The sequence below is a fragment of the Condylura cristata genome, unplaced genomic scaffold, assembly GCF_000260355.1.
Source record: "Condylura cristata isolate star-nosed mole 26May11 unplaced genomic scaffold, ConCri1.0 scaffold00024, whole genome shotgun sequence".
NCBI classification, from domain to species: domain Eukaryota; kingdom Metazoa; phylum Chordata; class Mammalia; order Eulipotyphla; family Talpidae; genus Condylura; species Condylura cristata.
Genome location: NW_004567125.1, coordinates 7,303,103 through 7,326,543, shown reverse-complemented (window position 1 = coordinate 7,326,543; position 23,441 = coordinate 7,303,103). Strand labels below are relative to the sequence as shown.

General features: G+C 44.3%; 1 protein-coding gene across 1 annotated transcript in view; it reads left to right on the top strand.

Annotated features, from left to right (window-relative positions):
• Window positions 1-2,520: 2,520 nt before the first annotated feature.
• The window catches only part of LOC101618382 (chromosome unknown open reading frame, human C7orf50), a 118,726-nt gene continuing 97,805 nt past the window's right edge, over window positions 2,521-23,441 (top strand). The window contains exons 1-2 of the mRNA XM_012729000.1: window positions 2,521-2,551; window positions 9,787-9,907. Coding sequence (XP_012584454.1) covers window positions 9,788-9,907 — 120 coding nt within the window. The 5' untranslated portion in view covers window positions 2,521-2,551; window position 9,787. The remainder of the gene's footprint in view (window positions 2,552-9,786; window positions 9,908-23,441) is intronic.

The following is a 23,441-nucleotide window of genomic DNA, read 5'->3' as shown; positions in this document are numbered from 1 at the left end:
CTGGAATTTCCATCATTGTTTTTTAGGGTAAGTTCAGACCTTCTTCTAAAGTACCTGCACTAGTTTACATTCCACCAACAATGCATTAGTGTCCTCTTTCTCCACATCCTCTCTAGCACTTGTTGGAGGTGAGATGATACCTCATTATGGTTTCTACTTACATCTCCCTTATTAAAAGTGAATGTGAGCATTTTTCCATATACTTGTGGACCTTCTGTATATTCTTTTTGGTAAATTATCTTCTCAGATCTTCCCATTGGAGTTAATTTTTTTAATATGGTATCACATAAGGATCCAAGTTCCTCTTTTCCATGTGGACCTCCAGTTATCCCAGCACCATTTGTGTCCCTTTGCTATATTGCTATCTGTTTTGTTGTAGTTAGCATTTTCTTACCAAGTGGCCTAATGAGATACTCCGGATTGATCTTGTCTTTCCCTGCCCATGTCTGTACCATCAGACCTATATCCCCTACACTCTAAGTTATCCTAATGGGAATGGTATTTAGAAACAAGGTCTCTCTGGGTGCTAGAAGTGCTCACTGCTTCTAATGTCACTGCTTCTAGGTCCTTTTAGCATTCACAGCTGTATTTGCTGTATCCTCTATGACTTGAGATGACTTTCAAGGACTTGAACATGGTAGTGACCTTCAGGAAAGAAGATAAAGATGCCAAAACCAGCCTTGATAGCATATCTAGGGAGGGTGTGATTGGATGCTTCCTAATCTGGTGTGTAGTTCTCTACAACAGAGGCATGGCTGCCCTCCAAACCTCAAGGTCCTGTGCCAGAGGTCCCACACATTCTCATCTACCACACACTCCTGGATCTTACAAATTACATGTCTCGGTACTGCAAACTGGATCTGCTTCAGAGTTTTTGCTTTGGGCCTCACTCTCTCCTCACACACTCCAGGTTACCCAATAAATTAGTGGTGGCTATATTAAATAGGATTAGCTGCCTCCCAAATCCCAGGGATCAGACAAGGGAAGTAGAACTCTTTCTTCCTGGCATAAGATTGTGTTTGTTTTCTGTTTATGCATAACAAATTAACATAAAATTTAGCGTCTTAAAACATTCATTACCTTACAGTCTTTGCTGGTTGGGAATGTGGCTGTGGCTTAGCTCTCTGACAAAATTGTAATCAATGTATCTATTGATGTTTTATGTTTCAACCCATTTCCAATCTCTGTCACATTACTACTAAGATTCCCTTCCTGAGGGCCACTGGACTAAGGGACTCAGTTCCCTGTAGACTAAAGGTCTCCCTGAGCTGCCTGGGCCTCTGCTCTGTGGGCCTCATGGAAAGATAGTCCCCTGGCTTCCCTCAGGGTATTTGGGGTAGGACACTTAGTCTGAGGTCCACACCAAAGCCATACATGGCAAGCTGGTGTCTTCTCCATAGATACCCTCACTAGCGGTTTTCCAAAGCCCCAGAGATTTAATTACCGAAAATTTCAGCAGCTATTCTTCCCATAGGCGCTGCTGGGCTTAGAAGGTGGAGTCTGGAAAACGACCTTCTACCTCAGTTGGCCATGAGCTCCACCTGCTGGCTCAGAGGTTGTTCCTTACTGTTCCTCTTACATTTGGTCCCATATTTCACTGTGAAATTAGCACTCTGATGCTATTAAGTTGATTTTTAAAAAATGATTCTATTTGACCAGCATTTTAACTTTCCTTGATGGGAGGCTGAGCTGAGAACAAAACTAAACAATATATTATTAATATACCTACATATTTATTTATTGCGTAAGCTAATGTGTACCAAGAAAACTTTTTTCTTGGTAAAGCCAATCAGAGAAGTTTGAAAACTGGTTTTTCCCTTAGTGAATAAAATCGACATGTTTATGTCTGTGGCTCAGAAAATCTACCTGTATGTGCCCATAGACTTGTATCTGCTCAGAAGTTTGATTATACATAGTTTGTAATAGCACACAATTATAAACAAACTAAACATAAGGAATAAAAGTAGAGAATACTGGCTTGTAATAGTTCCCTCTTAAAAAGAACATTCCCTTGATTCCACATTCTCTTCTGTATGACAGCCCAGTTCAAGGTTCCCCACCTTGAAAGTTAGTTACACAAGCTCCCTTTCCTTCCCTTTACACAAACTGGAAAGTGATATAAATCATGAAACCACCCAGATGGTTAATTGTACCGATTTACTTCTGACTTTAAACACTCACATTATCTTTTATTCATTTTTAGTCTTTTCTACTTGGTTTTTAAAACCTGAGTCTTATGTCTGAGGCATTACACACTGGTCGGGAGAGAGACCGTGGTTCATTTAATTCAGCAATTCCACGCCCTAACCGAGTGCCATCAGCATGCTGAGGGCCCAGCGTGGGGCGGTTGCTTTGGCAACCGATGGCGTCTACGGATGACGCCACAAGCTCGCGCCGGGTCCAAGCACTGAACCTTCCCGATTGCCCCTTGCCATTGGCCAGCGGCTAGACCGGGGTGGGCCTCGACCAGTGGGCGGTGCCATTCCGGAAGGCGGGACTTGTTGCCTGGGCGCCGCGGCTGCCGGAAGCCTGGTTCGCTGACCGCGCGAAGGTAAGGTTGTGGTGGGGGTGGGGGTTGGGGCAGCGCTGGTCGTGGGGGGTTAAAAAGGGCATGGAGTGGCGGGGTTCGGAGAGCGGGTATGGGGGGATCCGGGGATGCTAGGGTGGTGGGGAGTCGCGGGGCAGCTGGAAGTTGCGGGGCGGTGGGGGCCGCGGGGGCGGGCCTCCACATGGGTTCGCAGGGAAGGGGAGGCGAGGGCTTGGGATGACCAGGAGGTGGCGGGATGAGCTGGAGTGTGCGCCTCCGAATGGGCTCTGGGGACCAGGATCGCGGGATGGACAAGGATCGTGGGACCGGGGGTGGTGGGCGAATGCGGAAGGTGGCAATTCAGATGCTGCCCTGCGGACTGCGTGCAGATTTTTAGCCGGTTCCCAGTGTCTTGGCTTGCGGACATTGCCTCTGGTCCCTAATTTGTAAAAACGCCGGTGGAGTCCTCCGGCGCACTGTCCAGGACTGACAGACCTCCGACCTCGTGAGCTGACCTTCGGTAGGGGAGGCAAGGGTAAATGAATAGGATGGTGACAAGTACCAGGGAGAAAAGTAGAACTGAGCAGGTCACAGCTGCGTTGTAGCTGGGGTACCCGGTAGAGGAAATAGAGATTAAGGGTGCAGTCAGGAAGGAGCCCCATGTGGCTGGAGCAAATTGAGCAGGGAAAGATGGAAAATAAGGTTGGGAGTGGGGCCACTGACCCTCTGTAGGACAAGCAGATACTGCTTGAGGGCTTGGAGCATATGGAACTGAGTTTTTAGCATGAAAGTTTTTGAATGTTGAAGTTGGTTCAGAGTAAGGAATGGGGGGTTGTGAGGGAAGGTTCTTTGCGAGGCAGTCTTGAGCAGACAGGGTGGAACACAGCACACAAGTAAAGGATTTGGCCTTGTTGGGGGCAGGGGCAGCTTCTCCATTGTAACAGGTAGATGTGAGCACTGGTGGAAGTTCCCTTCTATGGCTTTTGGTTTCTCAGTGATCAGGAGGTAAAGTCCTACTGCAAGCAGGGAGAGATGTTGGGATCCTGGGTGGAGCTGCTGGATGGCACTGAAGATTCCTTAAGTCTGGGGACTTTGGAATTTGAGGTGTGACAGCCCGCCTGATACTGGGTTTTTTTTCCAGCCAGAAGGTGTTTGAGCTGAGATTTTGCAGAAAAGCACCACAAAAGGAGAAGAGATTATCAAAGGCCTTGGAAATGAAGTGGTGGGAGTGAAGATATGAGAGGGTGAAGGCACTGAAAGGTGTTAGTGTTGCAGGCCTTGGTTCACTGAGGGATTATTGGGCTCCAGAGTGCCAAGGGGAGGTGAACTGTAAGTGGGATGCCAAGTTACTGTTGCCTGGAGTTTGGTGGAGGGAGGGAAGGGAACTTTGTCCAGTGGGGTACCACCTCCCAAGACACATCTGAAGTAGCTTAGATGTGCTAGGAGAGAGGGGACATCTGGAGCTCTAGATGGCACTTTTGGATTTAAAACGGATTTCCCCCCTTTAGACCCATAGGTTTTCTCAGCAATGGAAATCTACCAGCCTCAGCCTGATGGTGCTGGCAGCAACTAAAGCAAAACAGTCGTCCTTAGCTTCTTCCCCTGCGTCTGTCTGCCCTGGCAAACAGCATTCTGCCATGCAATGACTTTCTTCCTTCATGGAGCACTTGACCTTACATCTTTTTTGTTGTTTTCTTTTTTGATTACAATACTGTATATGATTTTGGGGAATAGGTTTATCTTCTCAGGTATGTGAAGCTACTGTCTTAAAATAAGTTTTTTCCCCTCTGCTTTTATTATAGAAATTGTGGAACGGGAACAGTCTTAAACTTTTACTTCCTGGAATGTTAATACTTTCATGTATTTTCATCTAGTTTTTTTCCTTTGTGCATATTTTATATGATTTTTTCTTACAAAGCGAGAGTCATTGGTCTAGCTATAGAATTATTCCCCATCTTTGTCCGTTACCTAGTGTTACAGGCACTGCTTGCTCCTCTCTGACTCTGTGAGATCTGGTTGTTCGGGTTGTAAAGGCCTGTCCTTTGTGGGAAAGAGTCCTTTATGTTCCCCTTCTGCTACATAGCATTACTGTGTTTTCAACTTTTTAATATCAGCAATATCATCTTTTCTATCATTCCATTATCATCCTCATATGGAAGTCTGTCCATGATTATTGTATGGGTAACTTCCCAGAAGCGGAATTGCTGGACCGAAGCACATGATAAATGTTATAGAACTACTTTCAGAAGGATTGTACTAATTTATTCTTTTCATCATTCTCTATCACTTAATAACATAATTAAAAAATCTTTGATATAAAAATATGACACCTTAAACCTAACAAGTTAACAAAGTAGTAAGTGCTTATAACTAAAAATCTCAAGTGATATTAGAAGACTCAAGCACAACAGCCACCTGCTCCTTCCCTTCCCTGTTTTATGCCTCAGAGATAAGAACTGTGTACTCTTTGAACTGTTTCTACTGGGATGACCTCTTTATTTTTTATTTACAGCCTGGCCTCTTTTCAGTTCACCAATTTTTGGCATAATCTCTTGTTTTCCTACTTAACCAGGTATGCTTACCTAACTGAGAAGGCAAGTGGCTTTGTATATATTGACATGTAAAGCTCTTAGAATAGGTCCTGGCTTGAGGTAAGCTCCCAATAGGAGGTCATAATGAGTAGTAATTCTTGTTTTCTTTTTTTAAAAAAAGATTTATTTATTTATGAATACAAGAGCTGGGGTACAGGCCAGAGGTGCAGGGGATGAGAGGATTCACCAGAGACAGTGGGGAGCAGAACAGGCCGACTGACTGACTGAAACACACTACTGAGGGGGGCAGCAGGCAAGACAGGAGAAGTCTGTCACACCATGTGGGTCACCTCCCTGGCTGGGGATTGAACTTGTGCTGCAGTGGCTGTGGCCAGCTCCATGGTGCTGTGCTTTGATCGGTTGAGCCACCAGGGAGGGCCCTATCAGTGGTCTTACAATGATTAGTTTTCCTAAAACCTCGACATCTCCAAATTCACTTCCTCCTGGCCACCAACTATAAGAAAGAAGTCACATTGATTTGCTTCATAGAAATTAGTCAGGAACACCAGTTTTTCACAGAAAAGTCTATAAGGAAAAACGAAACATCAGAGGGTCTAGCTGACATCAGGCCTCTTCCAGATGCTCGTCAACTGGTCAAAGCTCACTTGGCTTTGGATGAACACTGCTTTCCACAACCATTTCAGCAAATGCATTTCCCCTTTTTCTTTCTTTTTGTTACTACTTTTAAAAACAGTACTTGGGCATTAGAGTTTTTAAATTATGGCAAATAATTTGAGTGGTAGATTTTTTTCTTTTTTCGTATATTTGCAGTGTGTATAGCCATCACCACTACCTAATTTAAAAAAAATTTTCTTTTTCCCAAAAGAAATCTGTGACTATGGCAGTCACTCCTTACCTCTTCCCCTGTTCCAGCCCTAAGCAAATAATAATCTTTGTTTCTGTCTGTCATTTACTTACTTGTATGTTTTATATAAGTGGAATAATACATTCCGTGATATTTTATGTCTCACTTCTTTTAATCAACATAATGTTTCAAGATTCATCCTTGTAGCATATGTCAGTACCTTATTCTTTTTTTTGAATAAGTAATATTCCATTGCATGGCTTGTCCACATTTTATTTATCAATTCATCAGTTGATGGACATTAAAATTTTCACCTTTTAGATGATTTGATTAATATTGCTGTGATCATTGGTGTTCACATTTTTATGTGATGCATTTTCTAGTGTATTACTAGGAGTGAGTGCATTATTGGGTCATGTGATAATTATGTGGAACTCTTTAAGGAACTGCCAGACTGTTTACGAAATGACTGCATCATTTTATATTCTTCAGCAATGATTGAAGTTTTCAGTGTCTGTACATCTTCACAAATATTTATTATCTGTCTTTTTCATTATTGACATCCAATGAGTATGAAGTGGTCATTTTATTTGTACTTCCCTAATGGTGACCAGTCCTCTTTTCATGTGCTTATTGGTTATTTGTCTGTCTTTGTCTTTTACATAAAAATCCTATGTCCGTTTTTAAGTTGTATTATTCGTTCTTTTTGTTGAGTTGTAAAACTTCCTCATGTATTCTGAATATAAATCTCTTGTCAACATAGATGACTTGCAGATAGTTTCTCTAGTTCTGTAGTTGTCATTTTACTTTCTTGCTGGCATCATTTGCACATAAAAAATTTTAGTTTTGACAAGCTCAATTTATTTTTTCTTAAGCTTTTCTTTTTTGGTGTTTTTTTCCAAGCAACTATTGCCTGACCCACTGTCATGAAGACCTTTATGTTTTCATTAAGAGTTATATAATTTTAGCTCTTACACTTAGATTTTGATACATTTTGAAATCAATTTTTGTGTATGATGTGAGGTAGGGCTCAACATTCCTCTTTCACCTGTGGACAGCCAGTTGTCCCAGCACCATTTGTTAAAAAGACTGTTCTTCCCATTGGATTGTCTTTGTGCCTCCTTAAGAACAATTAACTATAAATGGGAGGAAATGTCATTTTCCATAACAAACATTCATTGTTTCAGTTTTGAGTCACCATCTCTTAGAACTATTCAAAGGCACCTTTCTATAATATGGAAACGTCTTCCACCCTTTTTTGCAAATAGACTTAGTGATTAAAGTTTTTAATGATAACTTTCAGGATGAATATAGATTTGACTTAACTTTTATAGTAACTAGTATATAAATATTTGCTAAACTTACTTTTTTTTCTCCAACAAGGTAATTGCTGGCAGAGTCTTTTGTCTTTCTAAAGCCCCTGTGTCAACAGTCTCTCATTCTTTCAAGATTTCTTATTACACTGCTAATTGAAATTTGTAGCCTCTGGCTTTGGATACTTTTTTTAGATAAGGCTTAATTAAAGAATATGGAACCTGGAACTTTCTGATTTCACAGTAGTAATATTCTCTCCTTGTGTAATCAGTCACAGTCCCAAATGGGACAAGGAAGGAGCCCTTCACACTGGCTGTGTGTCCTCTGGACACAACCCAGTGGTTGTCTGGCTCGGTTTCCAGTGTAGTGTGATAATTTGTTAGAATAAAAGGTGCCTTAAAGTAATGGTGTTAAATAGAAGCTGGAAGTATGCTATTAATTTTTTTTTCAAGTATAAAACTTAAAAAAAAAACTCAACAAAAATGAGCTGTTAAAACAAAACGTAGAAAGGCCCTTGTGTTCCCATCTCACCCCTAGATGCAAATAAAGGGGAAGGTTTTGTTTATAACTTTGGGCATTTTTACATGTGTATATACATGTGAGAGTGCTTTATTATTATTTTAATATTATTGTCTAAAACAATTGTATAATGCTACATCTGATTTCCTTTTTTTTCCATCCTATACCTGTAATACTTCTCATTTTTTAAAAAGAGTTATTTATGTATGTATACAAGAACTGAGGTACAGGCCAGAGGTGGGTGGTACCAGAGACAGAGTGGGGAGCAGAACAGGTGGACTGACTGAAGCACATTGCTGAGGGGAACAGTGGGCAAGCTGCCATGTGGGTCAGCTCCCTGGCTGGGGATGGCACCCCTGCTGCAGTGGCTGTAGAGCTGCATAGTGCTGCGCCTTAACCCTTTGCCCCACCAGGGAGGGCCCAACACTATCTCATTTAATTATCAGATGTGATTCTCTTTTATTGGTTTATTTTGATTTATTCTTTTAGTCCCTTAGTAATGTATGGCTGAGCTGACTTGACTACAGATGTGTAATGAAAAGCAGAATGTACACATTCGCACTCGTGGTCATTAAATTAATGTCTCAGTTCTAAAAGTACCTTTTATACTTCATTGTGTTGCTTATAGTATAGCTTCTGTGACTGCCAGAAATACTGTTCTTTCTCAGCTCCTTGGTTGGCTTTGCCCCAAGGAGCACCGGAGGTCGGGAGGGTGCTGGAGGCAGGTGGGGTGAGGCTCTGTGGGTTTCCTTTTGATCTCACTGTTCCCTCAGTGCCGACCTGCAGCCTCCATGGTAGCATGGGAGATGCTCAGTTCCTGCTTCTCTAAGGATTAGCCTGTTCTCCCTTTGACTGTCCCCCTTAAGGGCCTTCCAGATGGCCCTTGTTCAGGTGAATCTCATCACACATCCCACTCAGATGACCTCCCCACAGATATCACCCCCACCTTTTACATCCCCCCTCGGAGTTCCCCTTTCTGAGGTTTCCCGTCATCCTCCATCAGACAGATCCCTCATCAGATGTCCTCTCAGACAGCCCCCGCTCCGATAGCTCCCTCAGATGCCTCTCCAAGATATCTCCCCTTCAGATATCCCCTATCTAAGTACCCAAAGGCTCCCTTTTTGAAGATTCACATTCATGTGTACCCCTAAAAAGCTCCCCTCAGGTGCCTCCCACCTTAGACATTTCTCCTCAGACTTCCCTTAAACAGCTCCCTTCAGACCTTCCTATGGGAGCTGCGCAGCCGTATCCCCCTGAGACAGTGGCATTGCCACCCTAACCCCTTGATATGCTGTCAGGTTGTGGTACCTGGACCATTTCTCTGGCTGTTCGTCATATAATTTTAGGAAGGAAGGTGTTTTTAGAAAAACGTGCAAGAGCACTTTTTCTGTTGCTTCATGTAGAGTTCTAGAGTGCTGGAGATAGTAGATATACTCAGTGCTCCTTGGATTCATGTTGTTCCTCTGTGTGACCCCAGTCAGCTGCTTCTACAATCTGTGGGGATTGTCCCAGACTCATCGTATCTCCACTGTGGGTGACTGAATGCTGTAGTGATGGTGTGTGATGGAGTTTGTGTTATGCTGCTGCTTCTCCCATTGATGGTGAAGTCCAAGTACTGGGTGGCAGAAAATAAAAATAACCCAGAATACTTCATAATTAGGGAATAACCAAAATTTCATAATTGTTGCTTTAGGAAAGTTGGATACTGTCACTAAAAATGGCATTTCTCCTAGCTTTAAAAGCTTTGTATTCATGGTTGGTTTGAAGAGAAAGTAGACATTCGATATGTGATTGCAGCTATGTTAAGACGCTCAGAAAAGAGCCAGAAAGGAAACACATCAAAATGTTAGCTTGCTTTTCTATAGGTGATAAAGTAAAGGGAGTTGATGTTTTAAGCTTTGCTATGTTTTCCATGTTATCTGAAATACTTGCGCATTTATTTTGTAATGCTAGTGTCTCCTCCCTTTCTTTAAAAATATAGAGCCAAAGACCTTTTTCTTATATATTCAGCTATTTTTTATCTGTCACAGGATGGCGAAACAGAAGAGAAAGCTTACTGAAGTGAGAGAGAAAAAGAACAAGAAGTTCAAGAAGGCATCAGCCAAGGAGGCACCTGAGGCCCCGCTGGGCACAGAGGAAGCATGCCCCGAGGTAGGTGCGCATGCTGCCTGGGAACCAGGACAGAGGGAAGCACAGGATGGTCATTGCTGGCGTCTGGGTAGTGCAGAGGATGGACCACGTTACATGAGCGCGTGCTAGTGTCACTGGAAGCCATGAAAGGAGAGATGAGAATTTCAGTCCATTTTAGCTTAGAACATGGTGACTGCCTTTCTTCAGCCCCCCAGACCTATACACTGCTGCTTTGGGGGATCTGTGTCTGAGCACACAGAGTGGACTAGATTGGCCCAGGGCAGACACCGGCTGATGAGAGCCAAGCTTGTAAGCAGTGCTTGGTGTGTGCAGAGAGGAAGGGATGCTCTTCACACAGAGGGGCTAGAGTGTGTTTAAACATTTGTGTCTAAAAATGTTTGTATCCAACACACAGTAAATCTGCCATGGAAATGTGTATATACTTTAAATTTGTTTTTCTGTTACAACCAAGTTCTGAAAGTTAAAATTTCTTTTCTTTACAACTCCTACTATACATTGATCAAAATTGCATAATGTATTACACATTTTGACACATTCTTCAGCCTAAATTAGAATTTGATTAGGTGTGCATCACATAATGGTGTGTCAGGGCTTCTTGTGTTTGTGCAGTGAATTCACGGGTCTGTGGGTGAATGCTACTTATTGCTTGAATGATTCTGGCTCTGTTCTGGTTTGTTCTGTTCCTCATGACTGACTGAGTAACCTGGTTCACATGAATAAGCAAACAAGAGCGGAAGTTCTACTGCAAGGTGTTGCTTAATTCCTTGAACTCTGGGACCTTTGTGTGGGTTTGGGCACATGTTATTAACATCTTTTTTTTTTTAAAGAGTTACCATTAAATGACAGCCTGACTTGGTCAAGGGCTTATTGCTGTCGCTCAAGCTAACCAGTATTTCAAATTATGCCTCTGCTTAGTGCCCTAGAAGGTTTATGGGGGTAGGAGATGAAAAGTGGGAGAGAGGCAAGGTACCATAGTGAGGGTCAGGGTGGCAGTGGCCTTCTATAAAATGGGAAAAGGACATTGTGCAGAGGGAGGATGGGAAGGAGGACTATTGTCAACACTTCGGCAATAGTCTAGTCTGAACCTTTTTCTTAATCGGTTCCAGCAGGAGTGGCCCTAGGGCCATGGGGGTGGTTACCTGTGTGCTTCAGAGGTCCTCAGGGCTTGATGGCTGGTGTAGTTACCCAGGACTCTGTCCAGTTAGGCAGCTCTGTGCTTTTGAGACTGTGATTCATTTGTGGCTGGAGGGCAGGAGAAGCAGAGTTTTGGTGTGGAGGAAACATTGTGTGGCAGGGCACGGGGAAACTGATGAGCAGAGAGCAGATGCCCGGCTGAGGCTGGGGGCCATTTCTCAGCTTACACTGGGTGTGTGGCAAAGCCCCGCTGATCCTGAGCTCCCCTCTCCCTGGGTTCTCTGTGGCCCAGAACCTACATGTACTGGCAGTGCCTGAAGGACAAGGACCCTCTCAGTGCATGGGCTCCATGCTAGGTCCCCTGTGCCCTGGCAGCTACTTCAGGGGGCTTCTCTGGCCACTGAAGCTTGAATGTAGACTCTGAAAATTCCTACAGAGCCTCAATTACATGTTTTTTTCCCCCAGGCCATTTCGAAGGCCACCACCTGCTCTTCTAGACTGCTTCCATTTCTCTAAAGTGAACTCTACACTGTAATTTTGGGATTTTCAAATTTCCAACTTTCCTTTCTTGATGACCTCTGTTTGCCAGTTGCTTGTCTCTGGCAGGACCCAGAACAGACATGGATAGAAATTTTGGCCTAAGATGAGTAGGGATAATCTTATTGTTGAATTCGGGTAGTTTTTTTAAAAGTATGTGATTGCTATTTGCTGGGTACATATTGATCCAAGGAAATTTGGAAAACAAAGGAGGAAAGAAGAAAGCATTTTGGTATGTGTCCTTTGATATCTAGATTTGGTTTGCTTTGTAATGTAGTGTGCAAGGTTCAGGCCAACTTTGGTTTCCACCATGGGATGGAGGAGCCAGTCGGAGGCAGCCTGCTGAGGCAAGGCTTCTAACACTTGTGACCTTGAGAGGGTTGGTCCCTGAGGAAAAAGGGGGCTGCTGTGTGGGAATGCATCTGGGTGCTCTGCCAGTCCTGGCCAGCAGGGGTCGCAGCCTCTCTGCCAAAGCTGTTGGCCTTTCCGATTTTCCTAAAGGTGTTGGAAGCCGGGGTGGAGTTGAGGCACCTGAAGGGCATTTGGTTGGTGTCTATGTAGCGGGTTCTGTGCTGAGGAGCACAGGTCCTGAAAACCCCTGGTATTCCTGAGGGCCAGTGTCCCTAGGAGATGGAGACATTTCTTCCTCAAGAAGACATCCTAGTCTCTGCTTATAAAAATACTTCTTCCCTCACTCTCTGGTTCTCGTGGGAAACTTTGAAAAAGAGGTGTGGGGCCTTTTGTTAAGGAGAGAGCATTGAATGCTGTACTGAAGTTGAAGAGGGGGTGTGGGCATCTGGGTCTGGAGAATTGCATTCCTGGGATCTGGTGGAAAAGATCACATTGTCTAACCCTCAGCCCCCACTTCCCCTGGTCTCCTGAGGTCCTCCCCCCACCCCCACTTCCCCTATGGTCTCCTCTGGGATCCACAGGGAAAGGGGAAAACCTCTTTCCCCACTTGGACCACTGTATCGTCTTCCTGGAAATGTCTGTCTGGGGAGGCCGCGGGTCCCTCTGCAATCTCTTCCCACAGCACAGTGCCTGAGCCCATGCCAGGACAGCTGAAGTGTCCCCAAGCCTGAAGCTTCACGGCCCTGGGGTGGTCTCCGCAGAGACTGTGGGACCAAATGCTCTCGTCTCTGTCCTGCCCTCTAGCATTGACTTTCCAGAGGCCTCCATCTGCCTCCTGTGAGACTCCGGTTCCAGGCAGTCAGGACCTGTCACTTCTTATGCTTTGTTTGCCCAACCATCTAGCCCATTCACCTCCCACCTGGAATAACAGAGAGGTGGCCCAGGATGTCCCCAAGACTAGAAACAAGCCCACATTTTCCCAGTCCTGCTAGAGGGGCTCATAGTTAGGGATGGAGTGGACAGGTATTTCCTCTTCTGAGGATGGTACTTAAGACCCATCATGTTTACACAGCACGAAACCTCCACACCAATCTGGACAGAACCAGGTTTCAGTCTGCTGTGACTCTTAAGGACTGGTTCCCATGTGAAAAGGATTCCACAGATTCAGAAGGAACTGCTGGCTCATTATCCTCAGGGATGGGTTGACAGGGCAGGTGAGGAAGGTGTTGGTCTGTGGCCCCCTCTCCACTGTCACATGGGAGATACTGGTGGTTCCCTCTGGCACACTCAGAGCCAGTTAAGTTTCTGCACTGGTTGGAGGCACCCAAGACCACTGTCCACCACTCTGTTGCTGTATGTGTGACTGTGCTGCCTGAAGAGGGGAGCAGTACAGGGAGGCTTGGACTCTCAGTCCTATTCTGTCCTGTCAGTCAGAACCCTGTGTTTGCAAAGCACCTTTCTTTACAAAAGCACTTCCTACCTGATTGTCAGCAGCCGTGAGGCATCAGGGCTGAGAGCAGGGCTGCCAGCTTCACGGTCTAGTCAAGCTTGGGTCACTGGCCCCGTCACCAGTCACCTGGCCAGGTAGCAGTAGACCATCTGGGGAGAGACTCATACTGGGGTTCTGTCTGGTAACCTTTCAAAGCCCAAGAGAGGAATGACACCTGTTCCTAAGCCCTTAGTATAACTGGACTGCATTTGCTCATCAGTGGTGGCTCAGCCATGTAGCGTCCGCCTTGCCAAATTCCATATAAGGAGATACCCTGCTCTGTTTGGCATCCACTCTCACACTCACTGTTGATGGTGTTGGTGGGAGAAGGCCTCAGTGTGTGGTCCAGACTGTCCCACATTCAGAGTGCCTGTCTGGAGTGCAGTGACAAGTGACTGAGGAAGGATGACAGCCACTGTAAGCTGTCAGTGAGCTGGCTGGCTCCCAAGTTCCCAAGGGTGGCCTTGCATGTCCCGTGGAACGTGACCAGTGGAACAGCTGGGCTGCAAGGTCAGCCCTTTGCTCTGCTTGCCCTCTCGGGGTCATGGAATGTTGTTTATGTGGAAAGGAAACACAGCTACTCAACATGGACCATCCTATTCCCATTGTAATCTTGAAAATCAGGCAGGAATTAACATGGGCATCAAGCCTACAAGCTCTTTAGAAAACCATCAAATGAGGTTGTGAACTGCTCAGCCTTGAGAATTTGCTCAGAGCCAAAAGACTCCACTCCAGTGGTATTTGGCCTCGGAAAAACTACTGACCCTGCTGTGAGTATTTGTCCTTAGACCACTGGGGACAAGGATTTGCTAATCTTTGCTAATCTTTACTAATAGCTCCCTAGGAGCCTGAATTTGCCCTTTTGGGTAGAAGTTTCCCTCTTTATCATTTTTGTTTCCTCCTTACTGATTCCATCTGGAATCATAAGCTGGCAGATGTCTCCAGAGATCGTTATCTCACATGTAAGAAAACCTAAGCCTGCAAAACTAGAGCCCTCCTTGAGCCATGTAAGTCTTTCCGACTACTGCTCTGTGTCACTAAGCAAGTGAACTCTGTTGCCCTCTGTGTTCTTTTTCATGGCTTAGTAATATTCTATAGGATTTATTTTTACATTGGCCACCACACATTTGTTTCTCTACTCCTGCCTTTTGGACATTTGGGTTGTGTCCAGTTTGCCGGGAACATTGTGTATGAAGCATTCTGTTTTTGTTTCTCTTGGATAAAATACTGGGACTGGGATGGATCGAATGTTAAATATTTACTTTTCAAAGATGGTGCTAAGCTGTTTTCCAAAGTGACTGTATCACTGTGCATTCCCACCAACAATAAATGAGGTTTTTAGGTACTTCATGTATTTGTCAGCATTTGGTGTTGTGTTTATTTTCAATTTTCATTCTTTGTTGTAGTCATATTGTATGTGTGTTTTTAAAACTGCTCTATATCAGGGTATATCGGGGTATAATAGAGAGTAAACTGCATGTATTTAAAGCAGAATTTCCTATAGTTTAAATTAACATTTCTGTGGTGATTAATTATGGTGAATGCCTTGTATGCCTTTTGGCTAGTATGTTATTTTTGGTGAAGCATCTTCAGATCTTGTTCCCCTTTTAATTGGATTGTTTTCTTATTGTTGAGTTTATCCAATTTTTGGTGAAGTTCAATTTATTAATTTTTCTTTTGTGGCTTGTTCTTTTTTTCGCCATGCCATATTTTCACTTAGATTCCTAGGAGTGAAATTTATGGATCATATTTCCTCCCCATTATCACCATGGATTGATGTTACTGTCCATCTTTATCATTATGGCCATTCTAATGGATGTGAAAAAGTATCTCTTTTTGGCTTTGATTTGCATTTCTCTGGTAACTAGTGACATTGAGCATCTTTAATTGACCACTTAGAACTTTTTTTGGAGAAGTATCTATTCATAGCTGTTTTCCATTTTAACTGGATTGTTCATCTTTTTAATGTTCATTTGTGAAGACCGAAATGTCTTTTTAGCTTCTATTTACCTCAGATAGACTCTATCATTTATTCATTCATCCATACTGATAACTTAGAGAGTCTCCTTGTGTCCTTTCAGGGCAGTTTAGGTTTTTTTTTTTTTTAACATTTATTTATTTAAGCTTACAGGGACTGGGGTACAGGCCGGAGGTGGGGGGACAGTGGCAGTGAGAGAATTCACTAGAGACAGGGTGAGAAACAGAACAGGCAGACTGATAGAAACATACAGCTGAGGGGAGCAGCTGGTGAGACAGGAGAGGTCTTCTGTGCAATGTGGGTCAGCTCCCCGGCTAGGGATTGAACTTGTGTTGCATTGGCTGCAGATAGCTTCATAGTGCTATACTTTTAACCTGTTGTGCCACCAGGGAGAGCCTGGCAGTTTAGTTTTTTAATGTGCTGAGATTTAGCTCATCTTTTCAAAAATTGAAATGGTGTGATTGATGTGCAAACACAGATGCAGCAGCATTTCATTTGTCTGTTTTTGCTTAACATAACATTAAAGTTCAGCTTGGCAATGATGTTGGGCTGTAAGGAGCTATGATATCCCATGGTGGGAAATTTCCTAGGGTTTTGATTCCAAACTCTGGCCTTGCCCTCCATTCTAACTCAGTCACATGGTGTGTCCCTCCGGTGAAAGGATTCACCAGAAACAGAGTGGGGAGCAGAACAGGCAGATTGACGAAGTACACTGCTGAAAGGAGTAGCAGACCGGTAGAGGTCAGCTGCACCATGTGAATCACCTGGTCTGGGGAGGCTGGGGATCAAACTCTCACTGAAGTGGCTGTGGCTAGCTTGCAGTGCTGTGCTTTAACCCGCTGCACCACCAGGGAGGACCTGAAGTCTATTTTCTTGACCTTTTAGTTTTCCTTCTGCCCCTTATTTCTCACATTGTCCATATGTACACCTCACGTTTCTATAATAGATGGAAGTTAGCAGCAACTTATTGGGAACAAACTAAGATATTTAACTTGTTCAGCAAATATGTATTAAAAATTGGGATTTTGCGCTACTAAAAATAGAAATTTATTTAATGTTGCATTAACCTACATGTTTAATATATAATAGGTTATGGGAGTGCTGATTGTGATTTCCCCTCCTCCAGTGTATTCTAGTAGCCTATTGAAGAGTGGTTTTTAAAAAAATGGTCAATGTGACAAGATTTCTTTTTATTATGGGCATGGGATAGAGATAGACATTTTCAGGATGTCCTTCATCTATGGTCATTTGCACTGCCATTTCCAGCATATATTTTGTAGTAAGATGAATAACAGATATATAAAATTTTACTATCAGGGAGAGCCAAGATCAACTCACCTAGTTGCTTAAGGACATTAGTCACTGTTTGGATGAAAAATAACGGGAATGGATAGGTTTTCCACTGATTTTCTCTCCTTTGTCCTCAGAAGCAAAGATGTTTGAATTGCCACATTTTCACATGAGTCTGGCCACTGGGTGGATCTTGGTGGGGGATTTTCATGAGGACCAAAGGGCCTAGAAAGCATTTGGTACAATACTCTGGTCTAACACAATTAAAACCAAATAATCAGTCCCTCCCCACTCAAAGAGTACTCCCCTTAATAAAACCTTTTAGTTAGACATCTTTTTGGTTCTTATTTGTCTCAAAAGATGAGCAGTTTTTAGGAAATCAGAGACTTGAAATGATTACACCACAGCATTAGCTTCCAACTTTTCACGGTGGCCTAGAAGACCTGCACTTGAAATGAACACACAGTGCTCCAGAACGGCATGGAGGCTGCTTAGTACTTCCAGCAGAAAGCTCTGGGACAGGGAGTGTGGTGGCATGGGCAGAGTGGCCACACAGGCTGACTGAGGAGATGCAGCGCCTCTCTGGGCTGGGCAGACGCTACATTCTCCATCTGGGGGCTTGGGCCCCTCATTCCGCCCTGACCCTGGCAGGCAAGCCCAGCTACAGCTCAGGCGCCCAGGTACCTTGAACTGCTTCAGGACAGAGGGCACTTATCTTGTCATATTTCTGGGGACCCTGGAACCCGGTAATTCCTTACTCTCCTGTCATATCTTTGATTTTTATGGAAGTAGTTAGTTTTTATTTCAATAAGGGTTTTTGGTCACCATCCCTCTCCCCTCTCATCAGAGAGTTGGACAAAATCAGGGTTTGGTAAATTCTTCTGTCAGGAAATACCTCAGCCTTGTGGGCCAGGCAGTGTTCTGCTCAGCACTGTCCTGCGAGGCTGACACAGCCCCAGACATATAAACTGGGTGTGGCCACATCCAAATAAAGTTCACTTACCAAAACAGGCTGCGTGAGGATTTGGCCCAGAGTTTGCATTCCCCTGGTTTAAACAATCTAATCCAGCAAAGCCTGAGAGTGGCCCCTCACACATACAGCTATGAGGCATGGCCTCCGCCATGGGCTGCTCCCTGCCCTCCTTAACCCTGGTCTCTGGCTGGGCCAGTTGGTACTTCTGCCCCAGGTCCCCAGGTGTGCACAGGATCTAAGGAAACCCCACAATTGCACCTCAGGGAAGGTTCTACTGACCTGTGACTGTCCCTGGGGAAGTGGGCAGGATCTGTGTAGCTGTGGAAAGTGATGAGGCTGTGCTTGCAGCAGGAAGGTTGCCAAGGCACACTGCGCAAAGGGCTGATTGGGAAAAACTATGGCATCTGTGAGCAGCAGGCGAACATTTGACTTAAATATAAAATTGGTATCTACATAGATGGAATATTGAACTACCAAGAGATTTGTGCTGATGTCCACTTATTGCTAGGATGGGACTCTATGTTCAATTAGGTGTAAGTCCTGATGAGAACCTGAGTGGAGCCTCCCCCCTCCCAGCCCCACTGATCTGAATTGGCACCTCTGTCTCACGGGGAGTGCATTGCTACAACCCTGGACCGTAACTTGCTGGGGCAAGTGAGCACAGAGCCGTGGAACAGAAGCCTTTCTGGAAGCCCCTGGGCTCCTTATCCCAGGATTTTAAAGGCTGTGGTGATACAGAAGGCGAAAACTCTGCTGGTGTTGGGGCATCTTGGCTCTTGCTGCTCAGCCTTCATGTGGACAGGATGGGGAGCAGATGTCCAGAGGGCCAGTAGCATGGGGAGCTGACTTTAGGGTGGTGGAGGTAGCTGTGGTCCAGCCTGTGGAGCTATCTAGTCACAGGGACTCTCCTACTCTGTCTTGAGAGGACAGAACTGGGAGACGGAAGTAGATGCGGGAAAAGTGGCACTTGTGAAAATCAAAAGAAGCAGTGAATTTATCTGTCTTTGGAAACGCTTGAGTTGGGAGAGTGTGGTTGTGTTGGGGGTGTATTTGAAGGATACCCGAGGGGGAGGGGATAAAGTAGCTGACTCTGAACTCCCCTTCTAGCACTCCAGTCTCTCTGCCATCTGCTTGATCTCTGAGTGGAGTATGGTAAATCAGCTTCTGCTAACGCTGCAGGATCTTTCGTTGGGACAGGAACAGATCTTTGCCAATCACTAGTTGAACATACATAATTCCAAATGAGGTAGGTTTCCTGCCGGAGGGACTTCTGGGTAGGCAGGCTCATAGCATTCTAGTAAACATGCACTGTTGGTGGTACGCATCATAGGGAACCATGCGATTGGGGTATTGGCTTGTCTGCACACCCCCACCCCCCCGATCCCCACTTTTATTGAGATACAATTGATCTACAGCTAGTTTTTCTTAAAGAAACTTTATTTTTGCAATAAGTGTAACTACACAGAAAGTTACAGAAATGTGTTGGGAGAGTCTGTGTGTCCCACCCCTGGTTCCCGAGTTGGTAATCTCTTGTATCCCAGACTCGGGTATCAAAACCAGGAAACACAATATCTGTGCAACCACAGAGTTTGCACAGATATCCTAGTTTTGTCTTTGTATGTGTGTTTCTGGGCAGTTTTATCATAGGTGTAGATTTCTAAACCACCACCACTGTCAAGATAAAGATATATTCCATCTTCACAAAACTCCCAGTACCATACACCCTTGAAGGACGTGAAGGCTGTCTATGGGTTTTTGTTTTCATGAGTGAGACTGCTGTAAACCCCAGTTTTTATTTCTCTGGGATAAACACCCAGGAGTAGAACTGCTGGGTTGTTTGGTATGGGCAACTTCTATTTCTTGAGAATCTGCCACACTTTTCCAGAGTGACTGCCCCGCCATCGTTCCCACCATCATCAATGACAGAGCCATTTAGTGTCTTGCTGTTTTTAATTTTAGTCATTCTGATCACATTTTGAAGAGGACAGCCAACAAGGTCCTTTGACTTAGGAAAGACAAAAATAAAAACACTTGCTTTTCCAGGGCTTGGTGATGTATCCTTGGCTTGATCAATTCTAAAAACTGCGAGGTGGTTAAGGAATTTTCATCCTTCACACCAATGGTCTTGTGATAGTGACGTTTGACTTGGTGTTGTTTGCCCCGCCTATGTGTGGCATCCTTGTTTCTTCTCCAGTGACTTTTGGGGGTTGGCTCTTCCAGTTACTTCACTCAGCATCAATCAGAGAAAAGTTGGAAACTGGAATCCCAGGGCACATGGATTGTTGCTAGACTGACCATGATCGTGTGTCTCTTGCAGTCTCTAAAATGGGTTTTTGCTGCTCATTTGTCAAATATGAAATATTGCAGAAAGTTGGAAGCTGTTGAGCTTCTCCTGCTGCCATGGAGATCTGGTGATTCTCATCGGGGCTAAAGAAAACAGGCTCAAACACCATCACCATGATAACCCCCACCCCATCCCAAGTCTAGCTGACCTCATGTCAGTGTCTAATGCTTTAATTGCTGCTGTGGTCAACCCGGAGGTATTTGTAAGCTTTACTTCCTTGTGGTCTGTAGAAAATAGCTTAGTAAAATGTAATTTTAAGAAAGCAGCATTTGTTATTTTTCCTGAGTTATGCATGGCCAGTATGGGGGGGGGGGAGAGGGAGAAAGAAAATACAGGAAAGTATATAGAAGAAACCATACATTTATTCTATCTGCCCCTCACCCCCAGATAACACTGCTATATTTTAGACTATGAGCTTGACAATGTAGTAGATAGTCTTTTTTCCCTGTATGTCATTTCCTACATCACCCAGGGTACTATAATTTTTTTCATGTTTTAATTTCAGTTTCTTTTATTACTATTGTGAATGTTCATTTTCTAATACATGTTGGTCATTTGTTGTTGTTTTAATCACATGGATTTTACTACTCTAATGCAAGGTTTATATCTTACCTATTGATTTGAAAATTCATTTTCTAAACATTTATTTTATTTATTTATGCATACAAGAGCTCTGAGGGTACAGACCCTCAGAGGTACAGGGGTGGTGAGAGGATTCACCAGAGACAGAGTGGGGAGCAGAACAGGCAGATCTACTGAAATGCACTTCTGAGGGGAGCAGTGGACAGACAGGAGAGGTCTGCTGTGTCATCTGGGTCTGCTCTCCGGGGTCAAGCTCATGGCTGCCAAGAGGGTCATAATCCTGAGACTTAACCCCTGCGCCACCGAGGGCCTTCAGGGAGGCCCTGAAAATTCATTTTTAACAGTAACAGTTCCCTGTCTTTCCTTTTGCTTCAAATACGTTTCCAGCCCAGTTCTTTTGCGTAGATGAGACACGGCTGAAGAGAATGTTAGGAGCTAGAAGACAGAGGTGAGGAAATGACTCATGATATGCATAGTGAGAGTTAGAGAAGCTAAAGGAAAGGTAATGAAAGACCCACCTTTTATAGGAGTAAGGACTGAATAGAGACGGTGGGAAAAGGCAGTATATGAAGAAAAAATTGCTGCGCAACACACTTTGTATTTGAGGGAGCCCATCCAGGCCCCAGCAGGACAAATAAAGACATCCATACCTGGATTCATTGAAACAGCAGAATATCAAAAAGAAAGATTAAAAATGTCACAAGAAAGACAAAACTGACTAACAGGGAAGGGAAAGACAGCCCTTGGGTTCTCCCCTGTGCCCCAGCTATGCAGAAAGCCCCCTGCATCCCATTTGTGACTGCGTGCTGGACTCTGATGTATAATGAGAGGCTGGTGAAGGCAGGACTGTACCTTCCCATTTGGGGCTGAGGTGGGGGCTTCGCAAAGGAATAGTTGGCTTCTTGATGTGATTTGTACAAATTATCACAAGTTACAAAGACTAGGCTAGTGGTCTCTAAAGTTGGAGTGGGAAATGTGGAAAAGGAACATTTGATACTAATGATTACTAGAAGTTTTTAGGTATCTAATGGTTTTAAACTCATACAGTGCTTTTTTTTTTTTTTTTTTTTTCAATGGAGAGCTGAGCTGAGGAACAAGTTGAAAAAGAAAGCAAATCTCTGCCTCTTTTTTTCTATGAGAATTCGGTAGCACGTACCTTGGGATTAAAACAACATGGTATCACTGTCAGAGTCTGAAACATGGAAGCTGCTGCTTATACTCAAGCCTTCAGGTCCTCATGGGGCATGGGCCCTGAGATGAACTCAGTGTGGACGATTCTTCTTGAGACCCCAGGAGTCTGATTAGAAGAGCTTCTCACCGTGACACAGAGGCCTTAATGGTCAGAAAATCTTTTCCCCAGGCCGCTGATAGGATTCAGGGGAGAAAGCTGTCAGCTACATCAGTGGGTGCTTACCACAGTTTCTGCTACTGTGTGAAGAGTCAGAATAGCTCCCTAGTTGTGTGCCTTGTGGGTCTTTGAAAGAATAGCCCATTTCGAAGCAAGATTGTGTCCACAGTTTTAGCCTCTATATGGCAGGGAAGGAATAAGTACCACTCTTCAGTGTTGTGGGGAAGAGCAATAGAATGAGACCAGCAGTTCTGTGCCATTGTCTGGGTGGCAAGCTCTTGGGATGTAGTAATTTCTTTTTTTTTTGTGATTGGGGCCAGCATTTGGCCATCAGCCAGCGACGGGCTGAATCCTCCCAATGACTGCTCCCTAGCCCAAACTCCAAGTAAGTGTGAAGACCCGGCCAATACCACTCTGCAGCTGTCAGCACGCTGCCACTTACAGAGGCTCTGAGTCTGAAGACTCAGCCAAGATTGTCCAGACTCCTGATGCACACAAGCTAGGTTACTCTGAGCCATCAAACTGCTAGTGCCGACAGATAACTAGTACAGAGGTTTTATCTAGTAGAGATGATGATGCCCACATTCCAAGGCCCCACAGCCCCAGCCTGGGGTGTCTTGGGTGTCATGTGGACATGTGTGACTGGACATAAGAGTTTTCACTGCAGCATGTTACAGTTGCCCAAAACTGGGAACAACGCAGAAAACCCTCCTAAGTATAAATTATGACATACTAATACACCAGTAAAATGAACAGTCAAGAGTTATGCAGAACAACATGGATATTATTTATAAAGCTCAGCCCAACGAGCAAAATACCAAAACAAGAAAGACGCTGCTCCTTCACATAAAATTCAAACACAAGAAAGTTAAACTTTCACGTAGGGAGGCACACACGGGTACGCACTTCTGTAGGAAAGCAAGGTGCTTTTACTAAGAGCCTTCAAAGCTAATTTCTTGGTTTGGGTGTCATTTCCCATAAGTTGTATGTACTGTATTAGTGTATTTTACAATAAAAAGGGGGGAGAAGCATGCATCCACCACGTATAGCCTTCACAAAATCCTCCTTCTGTAGTCACAGCTGCCTAGTCTCAAACCAGCCTTTCATGCCAAAGTCACTACTATTTCCCAGATGCAAAGATCTTACTTCTTCAGTAAAACACTCATAGTCCATGTCCTGTTCTTAAAACTTAAGATAAAAAAAATGGCTAGAAATTAAATATGGGCTTGGTACTTGACACAGAATGAGAAACTTAGAGAGCACTTCTTCCTTGACTCAAAATGTAACCTGGAGGTAAGGAGCCCCCCCAAATGGGCAGGTTAGGAAGTAAAAAGGGAAACGAGATGGATGGAAAGGACGGGAATATGACTGGGCAGTTGGGAAAGAGAATAAACACAGCTGCCCTGAAGGTACCTGTGTGCCCCTTGAGGCCCCGGTGATGACCTCTGGTATGTGGTCAGGTGTGGGAGGGACTGACCCTGTGGCCCTCTGGCTCTCCTACCACTGGC